The sequence below is a fragment of the Trematomus bernacchii genome, unplaced genomic scaffold (assembly GCF_902827165.1).
Source record: "Trematomus bernacchii unplaced genomic scaffold, fTreBer1.1, whole genome shotgun sequence".
Classification (NCBI taxonomy): Eukaryota; Metazoa; Chordata; class Actinopteri; order Perciformes; family Nototheniidae; genus Trematomus; species Trematomus bernacchii.
In genome coordinates this window covers 3,676,700-3,698,065 of record NW_022987685.1, presented here as the reverse complement: position 1 = coordinate 3,698,065, position 21,366 = coordinate 3,676,700, and the positions used below count along the sequence as shown (strand labels likewise).

At 40.4% G+C, this 21,366-nt stretch overlaps 1 protein-coding gene across 5 annotated transcripts in view; it reads right to left on the bottom strand.

Moving 5' to 3' along the window:
- Positions 1 to 2,402: 2,402 nt before the first annotated feature.
- Positions 2,403 to 21,366, bottom strand: part of LOC117487866 (inactive ubiquitin carboxyl-terminal hydrolase 53) — a 35,684-nt gene continuing 16,720 nt past the window's right edge. For 4 of the 5 annotated variants that reach the window (XM_034136605.1, XM_034136606.1, XM_034136608.1 and 1 more), the window contains 9 exons: positions 20,090 to 20,239; positions 17,951 to 18,119; positions 17,142 to 17,282; positions 15,708 to 15,854; positions 12,729 to 13,551; positions 11,557 to 11,624; positions 6,104 to 6,170; positions 5,148 to 5,833; positions 2,403 to 3,458 (listed from right to left, as the gene is read on the bottom strand). In XM_034136605.1, the coding sequence (XP_033992496.1) occupies positions 3,382 to 3,458; positions 5,148 to 5,833; positions 6,104 to 6,170; positions 11,557 to 11,624; positions 12,729 to 13,551; positions 15,708 to 15,854; positions 17,142 to 17,282; positions 17,951 to 18,119; positions 20,090 to 20,239 (2,328 nt within the window). In that variant the 3' untranslated portion in view covers positions 2,403 to 3,381. The remainder of the gene's footprint in view (positions 3,459 to 5,147; positions 5,834 to 6,103; positions 6,171 to 11,556; positions 11,625 to 12,728; positions 13,552 to 15,707; positions 15,855 to 17,141; positions 17,283 to 17,950; positions 18,120 to 20,089; positions 20,240 to 21,366) is intronic. The other variant, XM_034136609.1, reaches the window with a different exon arrangement.

The following is a 21,366-nucleotide window of genomic DNA, read 5'->3' as shown; positions in this document are numbered from 1 at the left end:
CTACAGGTGTGTCCATTTAAACACAACATTTTTCTTAGCAACACAGCAGCAAAACACATCCAAGAAAAGCTATATTTGATCAATTCACAGGCCGTAGATACTTCAATAACAATTATCTTAAAAGAACACTATTTTATTTATGGGAATTAAAGTAAAAATAATGTTGAGCTGCACTGTAAATGAGGAGCCTCTTATTGACAGCATGGTTTGTTTAGGTGTCTTCTCAAGGAAAGCACTACATAAATGTAGTTGTTTGTAATGTTTTCGAGCTGAGTCTTTGTTACATCACCAAATACTGAATGTGTTGAGAGGTTTTTCAAGTATTAAAAGCGGAAAACTGAGAGAAATAAAGCCAGCCTGTCTCACCAGGGAGGAGCTGCACTTCATGCCGACATCCGGAGGCCTGTCCCGGGGTCGGTGTCTGCTCTTCCTCGGTGGAACTTCCTGGAGGTGTTTAAAGCTCGACGACATGAAGTTAAAACCTTTTTCTGTTCGATTCTCCGGTGGTACTCAAGGAAACAGTTGATAATTATTGTCTTTCTTAACTTTTAAATGTAATAAAATCACTTTTAAATGATAGTTTAGTGTCCTTGTTTCTGTGTCTCCCTCGCGAGCTCCAGCAGGTGTTTTAATTAGCAGCAGACACTAAGTTGCTTTCAAGAACTCCTCTGTAAATACGCATTTTACAAAGATACTCAGAATCCTTAATTTTTCTTTCAGAAAATAAAATGTTGACACGATTTTTATTTATGTATGTGCACATACGTGTAGCATTTAACAAATACAGTAAGTATTTCATTTAAAAAGTTTGAACATTGTGCAGGAGAGGTAAATGTACCTCTTCTGTCAGATGTCAAAATAAAGATAAATATTAGTGAGTTTACTTGGACTACAATCATATGTAAGACTTTTCTGACAGCGTTTGAATGCACACAAACAGACAGAGCATGAAGCAATACAATCATACCTGTTTTTTAAATTTGCAATTTTAAAGTGAACACAATTATTGTTACTGTGGAAGACAGTCAACTCTGTGTGAGGTGCCGAGTGAGGGCAGGTGGAGTTTTATCAGGAAGGGAAGGACTGAGATGAGTGGAAAAAGTAAAAAAATGATTGTGAGGATGAAGGATGTGAGTAGAGACAGATAGTGTGTGAGAAAAGAGAAATGAGAAACAGGAGTGTTACTGTGAGCTCAGCTGAGAGCCCGTAATGAAGCCAGCAGCTGCAGAGGAGGGGCCCTCACTGACGGATGGTGAAGGACGCACACACACACACACACACACACACACACACACACACACACACACACACACACACACACACACACACACACACACACACACACACACACACACACACACACACACACACACACACACACACACACACACACACACACACACACACACACACACACACACACACACACACAGGCCATGCAGTTGAGGAGCAGAGTTCATTGTCAGGACTGAATTCATTGCAGGTTGTGCATTCTGCCTTTCCTGCCTGCAGTGAACATTGTACATTTAATTTCCCTGTCTGAGACTGACATTTTTAAAAATCATTATGCCTTCTTAATTGTATTTGTAAGTTGTCTTCCTACAAGTAGCAACACATAGTTTATTCGATGCAAATGAGTGGGTGCAAAAATCATAAACTACAGTATCTAGTTTTCCATTACACGGTTGCCATTATTTGAGCATATGAGTTTTGTTTTCAGATATTCATGTCTTTTTTTGAATAACTTATTTTGGATATTTCAATATGGTGACAAGGCAAACAAGTTTCCTCTGTCTTTTTTAATCCAATGTTTAACGAGGTACACGCTCCACCTGCGTTAATGGAAATACTTGTATTCACAGAAATGTGTCAGAGGCTAACTGAGATATAGAGTGAAACTAATAATCAACATATTAAAATACATTTGCAGACAGGGCCTGACAATGAAGTAAAATAAGGATAAAGTGTGTTTTGCTACTACTTAAAGCCAAAGGAAAGAATGAAAACACTCCTTGTTCATCCGTGGTATATTTCAATAAGCTGCATTACGTAAAAGTAACAGCAGGTGGCAGCAAATCACTTCATTTCTATATTTCCCAGTATGTGTAAATACAGTGATGTGCATTTTTATTTTTTAGTGAAGACGGCAAGGTTTATCACAAGAGACCAGGTTATCTCTTGATAAATATTAAAGATGATCAGCATTGTATTCTTAACTTTGTGAAAAATATATCATTGGTCAACACAAAGATATGGTTAAATAAAATTGTTTATTTAACAATTATTAATCAATAAAAATAAAATAAAATGTTACAAAAAATCTTTACAAATCAAAGAATTGTACAAATCATGGCTCTACTTTAATCTTATCCTGACATAGAAAAATACAAAAGGCACTGTGCATTAGAGTCTGCTGCATATAGAAAACATTTAGAACAAAATATAGTCTACCACTCAGATTTACAACATGTTATTATTAATAACCCCCCTTCAAAAAACAAACGCCTCATCCATCTCGAGATGAGAATTTCACATGTCAATATCCGGCCAGTGCAGACTCGCTGCCAATAGGAGTATTTTTTAAGAAACATGACTGAAAATCAAACAACTGATTCGTCTAAAGACAAAGAAATAAAGCTTGTAACTTTACTGGAGTGTAAGAAGAAACATAAGATAAATACAGTTCAAAGACACAAAACACAATAAGGGATGTGTGGATGTGCATATGAGGAGAGTTACTGTACCACAAACTTTTCAACCAATAAGCAATCAATTAACCCAGAAACTTCAAGTCCCTGAACACCACACAGGTGCGCAGAGATATTTTGGTTTATTAAACCTCCTCTGGTTGAATATTAAGGAAACTATGGATTCACATGTATTCTCGGGATCCATTTTTAGGTCGTGCCAAAACAGTGTTCTTCAGCATACACTGAGAGGGGGGTATTAAATGTCAAACTGGGGCAGACAAACCAAAACACTGAAATGTGACTTGTTAAATAAACACATGAAAGATTCCTTAGAGTGAGGGGAAGTAGAACTGCAAGAAATATTTCTTTGTGTAAAATAAATCTTGTGTGGTAAAGTGGCTTTTTTGTGACACATTCTCTACAAACCAAACCCTCCAATCATTATTCTCTGTACCTTTATGGTGCTATGTACTGTGCAAATTCACTTTTCATTTAAAGCTTTTAGTAGTGTTTACCAAAACAGCAACTTTTAAGGACACATGCCATTCTTTTACAATCTCTTTGGCATCCAGCTTCAAGTCCTGCTTTCTGTCGGGAGGAGTCACACTTTGGAGCAGTCGTAGTGCAGAACATTTCCTCTGGGCTTCCAGTCTCTGAATCATACAAGTCCATCGATGATTCTCTTCTAAAATCATAAGAAGCCATGCTCGTCCAGTCCTTTAGGAGTGATGGGGTTCCACTTTGCAGTCTTCTTTGTGGTGGAATAGCCTGCAGGACAAAAAACAAACACGGAATTAATGCCAGAATCTACAAAAAGGGAGAAAAGTTACGCAATTTGTATAAATGGTAGTGGTAAAATGATATGTATTAATGCACTTTATAAAACGGACAAGTCAAATCAAGCAATCTGATTGGTTCTTAGCCGTGGTATACTGAGCGTATACCACGGGTAGAATTGTAAGTTACTTTTCACAACAAGTCAGTATCCCTCCGCGTCTGAGATAAACAGTATACAGTTGGGCTGAAAAGCAAACTGCCTGCAGTTTGCTTTTCAAACTGGAACAAGAAAGCAGCGGAGAAGTAACGGGGCAGAAACCCTCCTTTTTACGCAACGGTCCAGACTTAGACATCAAACGGCAAAAACATATTCAGTGTGCAGTTCCTTTGGCATTAGGGCAGGGATATTTAGATACTTTCCAAGGTTTGACATAATGAATTGTGCTACTTTTAAAGCAAGCAACGATGTTTTCAGATCTGTAATCAAAAAGGTCCGCAAAAACATTTAAGATTAACTTCGACCTCCGGGGGGGGGGGGGGTCTTACTATGGAGGAGTGGATTGAGGAGTGCCTATCTCCAGAACAAAAAGCACCTAAACGACGACATGTAGAGCTACGTGAAGAGCAGGTAGACCAACTGGAAAAGTACCACCATTCAAAAGCTTTCTGATGCGGGTCTTGAAACAAAGCAGAGAAATTATGACCGTTAGTGGCCACAGGTGCGAAAGCTCTCTCCAGAGCTACTGGAAGCCGAATCTCGGGGACCGGAGAAAGTGGAGCAATATTCTCGCCACGCCAAGCAACAGCCTAGAACAACCTCAACCTATACAAGTAACCACGTAAGCCATGCTACTGATGCTGGACAGTTTTTCAGTGGGTGCACAATAAACGGCAACATATACATTAATGTAAATAAATAGCCAAATAATGGATCAACGCTCTCTGTCTAATATGTTCGCTAGCTGTTGTTAGTGTTGTTGCATAGCAACCACCTCGCACTATGTTTCGTGCAGAAGGCAACAGAGGGACTATTTTATTTTGAACATCATTATTTACTAATAAAAACTATTTAAATTAGAGTGTGTATTTTTCTTTCATATTGCCACACTTGGTAACCGTTTTATAAAAGCAATAGCTCACTTCAGGCCGTGGTATATGCTCATTATATCACAGCTAAGGGGGTTGTCGACCCTCCGCTTCGCGTCGGGCCGAACCACGCCCCTTAGCTGTGATATAATGAGCATATACCACGGCCTGTCGTGAGCTATTGCTTAAATATTCTTTCATTAAGCCAACACCAGGAAAGGCCTCGACACTAATACTGTGTATTTCTTATTTATGCCAGTTAACATGTTAGCATCTTCCAGAAAATGGAAGTTAACACATTTTGTGGTATTTTATTAGTTGCAAATAGTAATAAAAGTATATCTATGCTTAAGCCATTTGCTGATGCAAATACAAATAAAATAATTTAACCGTGTAATCCCTTCCCCTACTTCTTTTGTTTTTTTGTGTGAGCATTGTCTTGGTAAATATATAATAAAATCCATATGAGAATAACGGTTCAAAAGGATGACAAACACAAAAGAAACGATATACCTGCTCCCTAAATATCATCATCAGCCATAAAGGTGGAGCATTAATAAACAGCATGAGTAACATGACTAATGCTCATGGTACCTGAGTCTCTGCTCCTGGAGCTCTCTGCAGGCTGAGGCTCGGGCAGGGGGAGTCTCCCCTCAGCGTCACTCTCCCCTGACGACGTGTGCTCCTCCGCCTTCACGTGCACGGCAGTCTTCTTGTGGTATTTGGCTCGGTAGGTGTCCGTCATACAGCTGTCCACGGTGAAGTAGGTGGTGGGCAGAGCCATGTCGGTCACACTGGGGAAGTCTGTACCGTCATCGTGCCCGGGCTTCGGACTCGGGAACCTCTCCTCGCTCTCGCTGGCCGATAACTCGTTCCTGTCCTGATCCGATGACCCCGACTTGGAGCTAGCGTCTGACGAGAGCCGGTGCTCCGCAGGAGTCTCAATCCACCTCCGCAGGGTGGTGTGTGAGAGCGCAGACGAGCCGTTTCTAGGCTCTCGTATCGGCAGCTCCGGCGGGTGGGAGTAACCGCTGCCAAAGTTCTTGGGGGGTAAAGGTGGGGGGTAGTGGTGTGCGAAAGGTTCCGAGTGGGCGACAGTGTCTTCGTGTTCAGAGAAAGGTCCGGCGAGGTCGTCTGAGCTGTTCCACTCGGAGCTGCTCGTCTTGGCTAAGTACCGAGGCCCCGGGCTCACGGGACTGCTGTCCACGTTCTCCTCGTGCTCGCTGTCCACACCGTTGACCTTCTCGAAGATCCCTGGAGTGTATCTGAAGGCTCTTCTTCTGTTCCAGAGCAGAAACACAAACCAGAATCAGAACCAGGTTTAGTTTCAAGTAGGCAAGTTACATAAACACAATAAGTTGGAAGGACCCAGCATGGCATACTTTGAGACACTGACCAGTGAAAAAACGTTTTATTCTTGCACTTAATATATATATATTAAAACCCTCTCAATGTCTATTTTCAAAGAACTTCCATACCCCCTCAAAAAGACAAACTTTCAAGTATTTTAAGGAATAGTTAAAACCATGTTTTTACTATATATTTCTCACCTTTGTATTGGTTGTCCAGAGAGGCTGTCTGTATCTTGTAGATCAGGAGATTGTCTTCCGTTCTCACCTGGAGAAAAATAAATCCATGAGCATTTTATATGACAACATTTGTAAAGTCATGGTCATCACTGGCAGTCAAAAAATATCACATCTGTCTTGGATTTCTATTCGAACACAGCTACAGTATTTTCCCTGTGTCTCTGCAGCATGTTATCTAACCGAGGTCATGGTGAGAGGAAGTATCAAAGCAGCGAGTCTGGCAGAGCACCCTCGGGTCCCCAGTGTACCACTGACTGATACAGCTAAAGAACGGGGCCCTCAGAGGCAGAGCGGGGTTGTTTCGCGGCCCCGTTAGAAGCACTAATGAAACAGTAAGGACCCTGAATGAACTCCAGCAGGTTCACAAACTCATGGAAGCAAGGAGATCTCCCAATGTGGTGTCAATATGCGCTGCAATATTTGGAGATTATAGCACGTGTTTATAGACAGGTGTGGGCTGGTTTGGAGCTTAGCCACGTTAGCAGGGTGGGTGTGATTTACAAGAGACAGACAACAGCTGAGTAACAGGACGAGGAAGAGAGTGAGCACCATCTGTGATGTGTCAGCAGACCCTCCTCTCTTCCCCCCCCGTGCTCTCTCAAAGCATTAGCGGCTAAATCCTTTGTGCTGGCATGCAATTACGCCGGGGTCAGACTGCAGACTCCAGATCCCCTACCCAACACTGTTGCATGTTTAAGCCGCTAAGTCCATGTGGCAATTCACAATTTGATGACGCTGATCTGCAATGTTGGCAAGCAACGGCAACAATATCTTCTCGCAAAACGGGGAAAAAAAGATGCAGTTTACAATGCTTTCTCTCTCTGAAATCCCCTCATCTTTACGGTCAGACTGTTGCCAGGAGAAAGCTTGAAGGCGAAAGCAGCTGGAAACAAAAAAAGGGCAACAAGGCTGTGTTGTTGTTGCTGTCCGCTGTGGTTAAAATCAAAAGAGTTTTCGGAAAACAGCCATCAAATAATTGCTGAAGACCACCAGACTTATCCCACAGACAAGAGTGTTGATCTCCTGAGCTCACCATTGCATGTGTCTGTTTTCTTCTAAATAAAAACATTTGTATATACACAATTGAAGTATTATCTTCAACAGTACAGTATTTAATTTTACATGCTGCTTTATCTTTGTCTATGTTACATGCATCTTGCATTCAACCTCCTTATTTCTTTGTGTTTGCTACGTTGCCCGGCACTAGCTTTTGTGCATATAAAAATAAAACCTTTGAATTTATAATCCCATTTGAATTTTATGTAAATTCTTCAGGTTCAGGGTCTGGCTGGTCTCCAGAAAACATTCACTTCGGTGGAGTTCTGGGATCACTGCTGTATCTGCAGAGCCAGAGAAACAGATGTAGCGAAGGTGTCCAGCTGTTTACATGGCCTACTGCACTGCATGGATTAAGCTGTAGCTCAGTGGCATTCAATGCACCATCCCAAACTGGTGTGCAGTAACATTTATCCTGGTATTTCCACGTTAACTGGAAAGCATGAAGTCAAGTTGCTAAAAAGGATTAAAGAATGTGATGCTGTCTAACATGCATACATGTTTTTTTAATTTTTTTAAGTAAAGTGAAATAGGCACCTTTCTGCAGTCTGCTGTTTTCCACTAAAAGGACATTTAACTAAGGGAGTGATCCAACATACCATCTGCCCGAGTGTGAAACTCCCAGAGAAAATAGAAACATGTCCTCAATGCAAATCAAGACATGCAAAACAGTTCTGACAGCCCTTTGAAGTTTTGTTGATGTAGGATGTTTGTTGACAATAAACTAAAAACTAATAACTAATTTCACGTTTTTGGGGCTGTCGAGTTGAGATTTGAAGTTCTGCTGCCTGGGGTTCTTAAAATTCCTGAACATCAGTCAGACTCGCATGCATATTTGCAGTTCAGCTTTTCATTAGACCCAAACTATGTGGAGAGGGGAAATAAAAACTGTATCTGTCCGTGGCCTAACTCCAAAAAGTCATCACATGTAATTACAAATCATTTAGCATAGCCTTTGTTTATGGGCCAAGAGGAAGATTAAGCCACAATGAAAATATGAACTCATTCTATGGCATTTACACATTACTGCTGAGGAGCATTACATCCTCAACACATTAACTAATAGACAGTCACTCCAGAAAATGTGAATCCAAATACCAGAGTAACACTTGGGTCACCAGGAGAATAATACAAAAAAAGGATAAGATGCAGTGGGGGAAAAATTATAAATAAATAAAATAAGTTATTACAAAAATAACAGTTGAAAATAGTTAATTTCACAGGAGGACCATTAAATATTTTGTAAACCTCAAAACTTTTCACCATCTCTAAATATATTAATGTTGTTTCTAATTCTCATGGTTATTCTCCCAGTCCATCATTTTTCTTTTTACAAGTTCCTCACATTTGAATTTATGAAGTTATCATCTTTAGTCCAATTTCCTGTAATTTGTAAAGAAGTGGGAATTTTGGAATCCAATCTTTTGGATCATTGAGGGAAATCTGAAAATATTTGACGGCTCTCTTACTGCTTTTTTTCTCCAGAAGCTAATTCTACCAGTATCTTGAAGTTACTTTTTTGTACCTACTGTGAATTTAGGGATTCCACAATATATAATTGTATTTTACCACGTGTATTATTTCCAATGTTTTGAGTTAGGTATTTCAAGCACGATTGTATAAGGTCAATTTTCTCATGTATATTTTCCATAATAGCTTCTCAATTAAGTTTCTATGTCTCAAAAAGTTCTTAAGGACCCAATCAGGACAAGTTGAGAAAAGGAGTTACTGTCAACATACAGTATTGTATCGCAGGTTGAAACGTTCCCATCACTTGACAGCAGCAACCTTTCACGCTGTTTTAGACAAAATGCTACACCGTGTGAATTTCGGTATAAAGCAACGGGATGAGATTTATCCACGACACAAACAGGTTGTGAGCAAGCCTGCTGTGGTCCAAATGTCAAGTCCCCACTCCCCGTCTACATGTGTCTGAGCTTCAGGAAGGATTTGGGACTTCAATGGACTGCAGCTCAGGCCAGACTGCAGCTGAACTCAGGCCAAAGAGCCTCAGCACACATTAACTGCAGCTTGTCAATACAGACTGATGTTAAACTGAGAAGAACTCATAGATCAGAGATTGTTAGCCAAGTTAACAATTCAAACATTAGTCAAGTTAATCCAAACTAACTCAAGATACAGCTTGAAATAAATAATTCATGTTATGAATAAGAAGAGGTAAGTGATTAAAGGTGGGGTAGGTCATTTTGGAGAAACCAGCTCGAGTGCGCTAGAATTTGAAAATACACAGCCGGAAAAAATCTGCCACTTCCTTACAGAGCCCCTCCTCCAACACACACGAACGTGCACATGACCAATGAGGGCACGAGATAAGTTTGTGCACAGATGGAAGGCTGACAGACAGGTAGGCCATCCAGTTATTTTAGCCGGGCCGGCTAAAATGATTGGTCGTGCTTTTTACAGTACTACGGCTTCCACAGATGACATTTTTTTATGGATTTTTTGTCAAAGCACTTAAGATATTCATTGCTATCGGGATGTTAAGAGCATTCCATGGAATATAACAAAAAGTGTATCTCGAGCCGGTTTCTCAAACGTACCTACCCCACCTTTAAGTGGTGGTTTAGTGTATGATGGCTGTCATGTCCCCTTAAAGGCACTAGGGGGCAAACAAACAGCGTGAGTAAATGAAAAGCTTTACCGAGTGCTTTAGTCAACTAATCAATTAGGCAGAAGAATAGAAATATAATGTACCTTACAGAGATATCAGAAAATGCTGTTTTCAGTCTATTCCATATAAAAGGTTTGATGCTTTTCTCAGTTGTATATCATATAAAAAGTAAATATGTTTGGGTTTTGAATAAAACAAAGTATTGAACAACATATTTGTGAAAATGGGATGCACATTTTTAACTATGTTGGTACATATTTAGACCAAGCCATTGCTCTAGAAAATGATCTGCAATACATTTATATTCTAAATATTAGTTATTTGCAGGCCTGCACAAATGTCACATTGTCTACATACACATTTGTACAGAATGTAGGTTTGAGCATTTCATTAGAAACATACATTTAATTAGATGAATGTGAACAAAAGGATATTGCAGCAGTGTGGATTCTTTTACACAAATAACTTTGCATGTGCTCACAGCATTTAACTCTGTCAATTTCTGCTTGTTTTCCCAACTCACTGCACTTGTGTAAAAGCTATTTTCAACTGTGTATAAAACTGAAGGCAGACCCAATTGTAGCTGCTGTTTATGCAGCACTGCAGAACTCTTTGGGACTTTGAAATAACTGCAGTGCTACTAAATGGCATTTCATTGCCTCATGTTTGAATACCACCTTCTGACAGGCCCAGTCATGGCATTTTCTGCCCGGCCGGGCACAGCTGGGCGGCCCCTGCAAACTCACTCATCTCCCCCTCTACCCAGGATTAACTCAGTGTTCTCCTGCTGAGGGAATTAGTGAGGCATTCTTCAAGATATTTGTTCATTTCAAAATATATTTTCCATCCTTTTCTCTGTGATATCTCAAGCACGATGAGCTGGATACAAAATGTGAAGTGTGCCGAGGCGACAGACCGCCTTGCGCTATTCAAGTCATTTAATCTCCCTCCATCCTGTCTGTAGGATAAAAATAATCTTTTTTGCAACTGCACAACATGACTCATTTTAGGATTATCATGCTTTATTTGTACAGGCTTTTTTCTTTAACAGTAGTGGTTTCCAAACTCATAGAAGAGCAGTTATTAATTATGATAAAGAAGCTTTTCTTTTTATTCACTGCAGTTAACAATTAACATGTTTTCCCTCCCTTGTATTTACATTACGTCTGTGGGAACAAAGGTCCAGGTTTTTATCTCCATGCCTAACTTTTAAAAGGGTTTACTTGGCAATAAAGGAGACTGCCACATTGAATTGAAAAAGGCGATTCTTTCCAGTTGTTCTACCCGGCTTGATACTTCTGTTAAGCTCATGTACATTTCTCTGTGTGCTGCATAACATCAACTTTACTCAGGATAAAAAAGGTCAAGGCGAGGAAGCAGAACACACGTATTTCCATGCAGTACCCCTTCAATCAGGCGGTGACCTTACAGTACTGATGGCACAATAAATCATGGAAATTGCTCAGTGCCATCTTAATGTTTCAGTTCCTTATAACACACAGAGGGGAACTTTCTTTAATGTCAGGGCCGAGCCTCTGTGAAACATTGACACTTTAATCTGTGGCTTATTCCCACAGAGTAACAAAGAATATTTATTTGTTCCTTTGCGAAACGTACCCAATGCCTAAATATAAACACATCTCAACCACCTGCTGATGAGCCGAAGTGGCTGAAATGAAGTTATGTGCAGAAGTATGAAATTATTCAAAGTGTAAGAGTTACTTACCAGTGGAAAATGAAGAGTGCAATATGTCAGCTATCAAATCATCACTTCTTCTCTGAGGGAACTGATCCCTAAAAAACAAAATAAATTAAATTATTCATGCCCAGTGGACTGAAGATATTCCAGAGTTTGATCTTTCACCAACCATTTAAAAGTTAAATGCATGAAGCAAAAAAGGAGGACTAAACCTCCATGACCTCAGCCTGAATATATGTTTTAAGTGCTATACTTTCTATCTACTGTTAAGTGCATAGAAATGTATGAAAACCGGGGCAAAAACTTTCAAACGTCATGCCATATTATACACAATAAAGTAACAAATGTATACAAGTTTTAGGCTTTAATCCAAGTCTCTGAACATATTTAACCATATGTTGATACAAAGATGATCAAAGCAGCACTTTAGAGTCAAGATAGGTTTGAATAATTCACCAGGAGTTAAGGGAGCGAGTTTTTCTGCAGGACTTTTCTGCTATTCGGGATCAAACAAGCACTACAAAGCCAAGGAGTGACAGCGCGGCATAATAAGGCCGGCACATCTGCCCTGTGTGCATTTATGTTAAATGGGCCTTGCTATTCTTAGAAGAGTTTGTTTGTATTGTTTAATCATTTAAAAATGGCAGCATTTTTGAGACGCACTTCCTTAAATGAGTCTGGCATGGGATGACGAAGCTGCAGCAACAATTGTGTAATAGTCATCTCTGTGTCATGAGCTCAGACTACATTAGTACAGAGTTCTCTGGAGGCGAAACACAATCTGTATTATCATATCAAAAATGTAAATATTCACCACTGATTGTTATTATGAAATGTGTTTTATTTTCCATCTGATGTGCCATTAAGTATGGCAATTGTTTTCTAGATGAATTGAACATTGAATCACTTATTTGGGAAGTCCAAAACCAAAACATATGAACCGTTTGGTCTATAATTGAAAGATATTTACTGCTGATATGATATACTGATAAAGAACAGAATATGATAGAAACATTCACAATTTTAATATTTAAAAGAGGCTATTCTTATAATGTTCTTAACTTTACTTACCGTTAAAGACACATTTATAATCCAAATATTTCTCCAGCTCTACCTCTTTGTTTACTTTCCATTCTTGTCAAAAGTGCTGCATTGCTTGTATAAAATGTGCTAAACAGAAAAGGTTTATGAATATGTACCTGGTCAGGTGCAGCTCAGGGATGGGCCTCAGGTCTTTAGAGGACAGGGTCTCCACCACAGGGGAGTCCAGGTTAGCGGAGCCGTTGCTGAGTCTGTCGCTGCTCTCGTATCCAGACTCGGTCCTCTGCATCTTCCAGTTGTCACTCCGCACCTTCAGAGCTCCCGAGCCCTTCGACCTGTCCTTGTCGCTGTAGCCCCCCCGCCCCTCTGAGTCCAGCGAGCTGTGGCTGCCCCCCGTCTCGTGCCTCTGCTCGTCCTCGTAGATGGTCATCAGGCTCTTGGGTTTGCGTTCCTCTCGGCCTCCCCACGTAAAGTCTCTGTCTCGCTCCCTCTCTCGCTCCCTCTCTCGCTCCCTCTCTCGCTCTAGGTCTCGCTCTCGGGTAGGGGACTGACTGCTGGGTCTCCTACGGGGGCTGTGCTGCCTCCTCTCCTGATTTACTGCATTACCCCCACTCAAAACACTGTCAACATTCAGCGCCTCTCTCATGGGCTTCCAGGGCCGGCTGGGCCTGCTCCGGTTTGTCCCGGCGCTTCCGGGACGTTCCCTGGAGTCCTGGCTGCTGTCCGTGTCGTATCCGTTGGAGACCGGTTCCACCCTCCGACTGTGGTGACTGCTAGTGAAACTGGGAACACTGGGCAGCACCTGGACCCTGGAGGTAGAGCGGACGGGCTCCTGTGAGGGGCGTACTCCAAGGTGGGGGGTGCGCTCAGTACGAGTGGGACCCTTCCCCTGGCTGCTGTACAGACGGGTGTCCACATGCTGCCTGAAGCCGTTCTCAGGGGGGGACACAGAGCGGGAGTAAGTCCTGTCCGGAGGTGGGTCTGGTTTGAAAAAACAGAAGATTGATAAGAGCTTGAACAATGCATTAATAGATACTATACAACAATACATGTTTTACATTAATGATTCAACAATATGTCGTTTCAAAAGTTTTTTCTTGCATTTTTATGACTTTTGGAATTCAATGTCTTTTAATACTAGGAAGGATCTGTAGGAACCATGCTTAAATATGATCATAACGCATTAAAAAACTAATTATAATGACTACTAGAAAACATTTATGTATAGCCCCTATGGGAATTATAATACACTATAATCCTTGTAATAAAAAAAGTGTCATTGAGTGACAAGCAATTATGAAGTATTATGATTGACCTTATGAGGCATAATAAAATCATTATTGTTATCAAGCATTATTAATATTTGTGAATGCCTTCAACTTTCATTTTAAAGTTGTATAAGTATGTTTATTATGCAATAAAGTCATTGAAAGTGTCACAGTGTTGGCATCGACAATTTAATCGTATCGTCATATTTTTCCTGCTGAAACTGATAACAAGCGTAATGAATAACACTTTCACTGACACCTCAACACAGTGCTAAAGCCTGGTGCATGCTGGGAGAAAAGTGTGTGTGTGGGGGGGAATGACGACAACAGGGTTCCTGACATTTATGCATGCAGATGACAGAGAGGTGTGAATTACAGCCGACAGGAGTCCATTCTCCTCTCTGGTGTCTACAATGCCAGCTCACACATATCCATGCATATACACACGATAAAGAAAGCACTTTGGTGTGTGGGTGGGTGTGTGTGCGTGTGCGTGTGCGTGTGCGTGTGCGTGGGTGTATGTATGTTGTGACATGTCTGCACATGATCCTGTGTTATGGATGTGCGTCTGCTGTTCCAAGGACACTTCCAGCCATAATAGCCACTTTCAGAATATATAGGCAGACATCCTTCCTGGGAACAAGTTCATTAATGTCAAGCTTTACATGCACACACACACGCACACGCACAGAAGGGACATTGCTCAACAAATTGTCTGCATAATGAATATTTTCATATAAATTACAATCTTGATTGTTTATGCGGTCAATAATTCAAAGTAACAAGGTTAGTAATTGATATGCAGATGATCATTTTGTTAGTGAAGTCAACCTAATCTTCTAAATGAAATCAGAAAAAGGTCATTCTGATTAATTATGCAAGGTAAATGCATTTTATGTAACTTGAAGCAAACACTGCTTATACTAGTGTTGACGTCATCATCTAAATAAACTGGAAAATGTGATGCGTGGTAATGCTTGAGGGTACAAAAAGTAAATGTAATACATATACCTGCCACACGAAAGAGATATAGTTATATTGCTTCAGATTTTGCTGACTGGGAGCCAGAGGTAAATCACTTCACAAATTGCTCTCTCTCTTTTTCTGCTCAGATATATGAAACCGAGGTGTTTTCAGGACTTTCTGAAGTGTTGATTCAAAATGATCCACAGTCCTGTGTTTTGTTGACAAGTCTTAATCAATCCAGGCAGAAATCATTCATAAAATCCCCGGGGTTATACCAATATGAGCAGAAAGGGTGCTCAAGCTGTTCTTGAGTGTCTTTTTTCAGAAGACTTCTTAGCAAAATGCTAGCCTGTGAACGAGTCCCCGCTGCTGTATATTGATTCTACTTACATTAACTATAGTGTCACCTCCAGCCTCGCCATTCATCACGCCAACGACACTAGCCTCTTTTAGCAGACTGCATTCAATCATAAAGGGACGTGAGCTCGCTGCTAACACAGGCTGCTGCTGTTGACATGCTGGATTTGGGAGCGTGTGACAATTGTGCTCCATAATCCCTTCACTGATACTTCATTGAAAGCAGTGATGTACCAATCAGCCTGCCCATTACAATGTATGGGGTAGAAGGGAGATACAAAGTGTGGCAGAAACATGTTAGTTTAGTTAAACTAACACTCTAATGCATGCAGTGTTTATATGTTTGTAAATGTCCATGTAGAGTAAAGAGAGGAAGACCAATGGCTGTGAATATGATAGAGGGATGAATGCAGGCTCCAACAGACGTCACCACTTAATCCCCTTTCTGACACATTGCTCCCGAACCGACGGTTACATAAGGGCTGGGGAAGTGCAGGCTAGCCATGATGTGTATGTTTATGCGCTGTATTGCATGTGCACACTGACCTCTGTAGCGTGACTCCGGCCTCCGCTGGCCGCTCCTCTCAGCCTCTCTTCTGGACGGATGCATCCCACGCACCTCCGCTGCTCTCTGGGCAACTTCTCGAGAAATCTCTTTGAGGCGACCTTTAGGATCGTTTGTGCCAATTTTGACTGTAAAAAAAAAGAAAAGGAAAGTTGTCAGGTATTATAATCAGGAATCACTGCGCTCTTATGGAGGAACAGACAACCTGACTCTCTGCTGAATTAGGAACGGATTTTCACAACTGCAGACTCCATTATATCTATTTATATCTCATACAGTGTACATATAGATATTTATTGTCATTTTCCTTGTCACTTTTCCCCCAATCTATTTGTCCCTGGTATCCCCAATGCACTGAGCAGTTGCAGGGAGTGTAGACAGAAGAAATCTCAACATCATTTTGCTGAAATGTAAATGCGACATTTTCTGCCAGGGAGGGAAAGACAGCAGGGGAAAAACATCTCCATGCTGAGGATCTTTGCTCCGTCTTTGACAGATGGCTTTTAATGATTAGTCATGAAACTAGAAAACATGATCGTATCATCGTGTGTCAGATTTCAGCAGGAATATAATAAGAACATAATACCAGGAGTTGTTTTGAGATACACTTCAAAGAAACTCGGTGGAAGACCTTAGATATCTGGCTAGTGGAAATTAAAGGACATATCAAATGTATGGGAGAATAAGGTCCCTTAAAGCTTTAATTACAAGTCAAATATGATCACATTTATTTATTTTACCAGTAGTATTATAAATATATATTGAATGATTAAATTGTACCAAACTTTATATCCAAAATTAATAAAAAGAACAGTCCTTTCACTTTGTGTGACATTCCTGCCAATTAAGTTGTTGCATCAAATTAAAACTTTAAAATAATCTTCTTCACCTGAATTCAGCACGCATTTTAAACATCAATGCTGCAGTTGGTCATGTTTGTAGAATGGTGTGATGCCACAGAAAGCGTTCATGAATTGTAAAATTCATGAACGCTTTAAATAAAAAAATAAAGCACTTGAAAACTCAATATGCCATAATATCACGTATTCAAAGAAGGCTGTTTACTTCTTAAAAAATCTCTTCTCCTTAATTCACACTCTTGTCCTTACTTGCACTTGAGTGCAGCTCTTTGTGACCCCCAACCCTAACGAGGGTCTCTATTCCCCTCTGTATTACTAACACGGCCAGATTTAGTTTTACAGCGAAGACATTTAATGACCTTGTCCAAATCTTTCCTTGACCCCACTCTCTGTGGTTGAAAGAAATTAGAAATGAAGCAGTTTTTAAGGAGTCAAGACTTCATTAAAGGATTTGTTCAAATAGAAACTTTTGCCGTTTGTTCATCCACATCCTAGGTAAGAAATCTCTCTCTCTCTCTCTTTGCCTTTTGAAATATTTCATGTTTCCGCTCTTACCTCCCTGATCCACGCTGTTCTGAGCGCTGCCCCGGCTGAAGGTAGAGGGGGTCTTCTGTTTGAAGGAGTCCTGCCCCAGCAGAGCCAGGTTCTCTTTGGTGAGGTCCAGCTTCTTAGGAGCTACATCTGGAGATTCTAAGCCTGCAGAGGACAAAAAAAAGAACATTTTTAAATTCAAACTGAGGTCATACATGCAGTATAATATATTTTCAAGAAACAAAAAGCCATGTTACTTGAATAATATGATAAATAGAGCAAAATGCACCACTAAATTATTTAAATAAAAAAATCCACACAGCGTTGTGTTGGTTTTTGCGGGATGATCCAGTTTTGGTGCTCCGTCAGCTCTAAAGAGCGAAGAGTTTGGACCTGGGGCTCGGCCAGCCGGGGAGTTGGAGGAGGATCTCTAAAAGGGATAAAAAGCTGCCCAACCAAACAAATCCCGGGATATATAATCCAAATGTTCAGCTGCTCTCATCAACACATTTTCATTACTGCATTCAAAGGCCACTAATATATCAGGGATTTTACACGTCGTACTGAAAAGAGTTGTTTTTTTGGTATCTCCAACCATCTAAATCTGTTTTAAAATGAAAGACATTTTCTATTTACATTGATTCAATGTGTACTCGGAGGAATAAATTACCAGCCGGGCAATCATTTTACTCAATGGGAAAACGTCCTGTATTTTTCCTTTTTTTTTGTTTGTCAAACACACTCCAGTTGGGTGGTAAGAGGTGGAACATTTTATTGTCTCCTTATTTCAGCCAAAACTGACACATTTAAAAAAATCCAGACTTAATGTTTACCTTGCACGTCTCCGTTGACGGGGGTCTTGTAGGGGGGCTGGCTGCTGTTTGGTCTCGAGGTATCGTCTGCGGGGATCGCACTCCCGTCGGGGTTGGCGTAAAACAGAAGGAGAGGCTGGAAGTGACCTTTGATACATTTGCTGACCACATCTTTCCACCTGGAGCCGATCTACAGCAAGACACAAAGGAAAGGTGTAAAACGCATCTGTATATGTGAGAAGAAAAGTGAGAAAAAAAACTCCTTTGTTTCCTCGATCCGCCTTCCTTTTTTTATTTGAAAAAAAGGGTTTAAAATGTTGGATTCTTGTAATGGAAAGTCAAGCTGCCATGGTCAAATTCATTTCATACAAGCAGACAGATTGTTCCTAGAACATCTGGCTTCATTTTACAAAGAGGTTTCAACAAAGTTTTGTTGTGTAAAAGATCTGATGCGAGTCACTTTAAATGATTACAACCCCAAGGCAGCTTTTTTTGGAATCACTTTTATCTTCAACTAACAGAAAATGATGTGACTAAAATGAATGTATTCATGTATGTGTAACACACTGAAACCAAATCAAGCCATTAGCCCAACTGTGTGAGGTGCGTGTCCGACACAGAGGCAGGCTGCAGGCGAACAGATGCTTCTGTGTACCTTAATTAAGGAAGGGACGGTGGGGGAAAAAAGAGTTGAGGTAAAGAAGAACTAATGCAAGGCAAACAAAAACACACACAAAGGAATGTTGCAAAGACATTAATAAATGAGAAAAAGAAAAAAACTGTGGATGTAGGGCAATTTAACTAATCGATGTTTTTCCCCCCAATTACGATTTTGGCATCAATCGACTATAAAACAAGATAATATATGTTGGAGTTTTGCTGTGGCAGTGCACTAAAACATATTTGCTCCAATTCATTTTAATATATTTTGTTAAATATTGAACCCTATATTATATATTAATGTTTAGAAGAGTTCAGTATGTTGTGGAAGTACACAGTCACAGAAATGCTGCAGGTTTAAACTCAGGTACAGACTTGGCAGCACCAAGCGCTGTAGCTCCTCCACCTCAGTGGTGGGGGGGTGGGGGGGTGGGGGGGATGCACACGCAGCACAAGCTGCTGATGGATTGACACTGAGCCAGCCAGCTGCTGCACCACCGTCCCCGAAAAAAATTAAAGGATGTGAAACAAAAGGCATGCTCATATGTGCACACCATGAACACACAGCCAACATTTAGAGAATTAGGGGCATGAAAGGACACGTGGCCTATAAAGTAAACAATAACAACAGACACACAAAAAAAGCCTCACACACACACACACACACACATGCACACAAACCTAAACCATGCAACTCAGCACTCTCACTGACCCCTCAACTTTAACCCGTAAACAAATCTTTACAGGTTAAGCTCCACTACTGCAGTACTTTGTGATGATAGAGTTTAGGAACTGCAGTAGAAATGAGGAGGGGGGGGGGGGGCTCATAAAGGCTCATCAACCCAGAGGCTATGAAGGGCAATCGATGAAGCCTTTATTGACCGATAAAGACGAGACTGAGCTTTGCTACTCTTTTGCTGCTGGTGGCAAAAAATACTTTGATAAGTACTGAGATTTCCACATTTTGAACTGTAGCCCGTTTGTACTAACTTTGTACTAACTTTGTACTAACTTTGTACTAACTTTGTACTTACTCATAGTAACCTGTGAAGATTGAACTCAAATCATGAAGACAAAACGTTCCTTGTATATGTTGTTGATCTGTTAGAGGTGTTGACATTCAAATTCAACATTCAAAATGTTTTGTTTTTTTAATGTCTATTGATAGTTTCCATGTGTTGCTGTTTAGCAATCTTAAAACCCTATACATCTCCCACGATGAATCTACTATTTTGGGAGTAATGCATGACTAAAATGCATCATTTTAGGATTAATTTAAAAGCCATAATTGTGTTGTTGTGGTAATAAATGTTGCTCACAATTTGGATGTGTTCCATAATGCAAAAAATATTCACTTTACAATCAAGCAAAAGAAAGAAAATAACTAATTCCCCATATCAAGACAAGCTGGATTCAGTGTATGCTTTGGCATGGATTCTTTCTATGAACTAATTTAGTTAATCGACAAATTATTTAATAAAGAGGGCACTCAGATCTTACCTCTTTCACCGTAGCGTCATCGAAGAAGACCCATTTGGAGGACTTGGTGTGGAAGGCGAAGGCACAGTAGTGGCGGCTGGAGTAGCAGATCATCCCCACCAGCAGCAGCTCGCCCTTTTTGGCATGCTCATCCGTCACCCTGTAGAAGAGCTGTGCAGACACACACACACACACACACACACGTTAATATATATAAATATATATACAGCAATTACTCAGCGGCCTCAGCACTACAGTAAGTGTGCAGGCAGTGAGTGATGTTGACGGGGAGGGGGATCAGTTACTCCATCTGTTTATAGATTAGGTCTGAGGGAATGAACCGCCATTGATTCAACAATCAGGAGCCGCTTTAAATCAGAGCCTTCACTGCACGTGATATCTGAACTAATTCTACACAGTATAAGGCGTGGGAAAATATGAAGGTTTAAGGTCACGATTATCATGGTTAATATTACATATAAATAAATACACAATAAAATCATCAAATATGCTTGAAATGTCATACAGAGTGGAATCACTTTAACCTTCATTTTTTGAAGAACTATTTTATTGCATCATATCATTTTAAAAAGATAAATCGTAAATAAATTATAAATATAAAAATCAGCAACATAGTCTGAATCTTTTCTTTCCTAAACAATTTGTGTATTTAAAAAAAAAAATCAGGATACATTTTCGTACTTCTCTAGAATGAGAGCTACATAGATCCCTCGTCCTTAATCAGAGGATATCCATTATTATCCCAATAATGGAAATGCACCGAAATAAACTTATTGCGAGTGTTTTTATTGCAATAAAATCCTGTACACAGTGTTCTTGTTTGTATGGTCTAACGGCTGTTATAAAGAGTTGTTTTCTTTCAAGTATCAGCAAGAATTAAAGAAATAAAGTCAAGCATTTGGCAGACATAACAAGCCATTTCTCCCGCCCATGTTTCCTGCACAGCCCGTTCTCTGTCTGCCTCTCACTCTCTCAAACAACACATTTCAAAGCAAACTAATGGGGGGGGGGCTCCCTGTAACACCCAATAAAGTCACATGAAACACTCTTTAATGAATGAAGGTCTTTGTGGCACAGTAGTGGGAGGTAGGTGTGTGTGTGTGTGTGGAGGGGGGGGCTGATAAATTCTGGTATGTTGGTATGCTTGGAAATGCGTGAGCTGTCAAATAAACGCTTTGAATGAAGGAGTTGTGTAATGTGTGGAGCGTTTGAGTAATGATTGATGCGTTTGCTTGTTGTCCAACACAGTGTCCTCATGTGAACAGGCTACCGAGGAA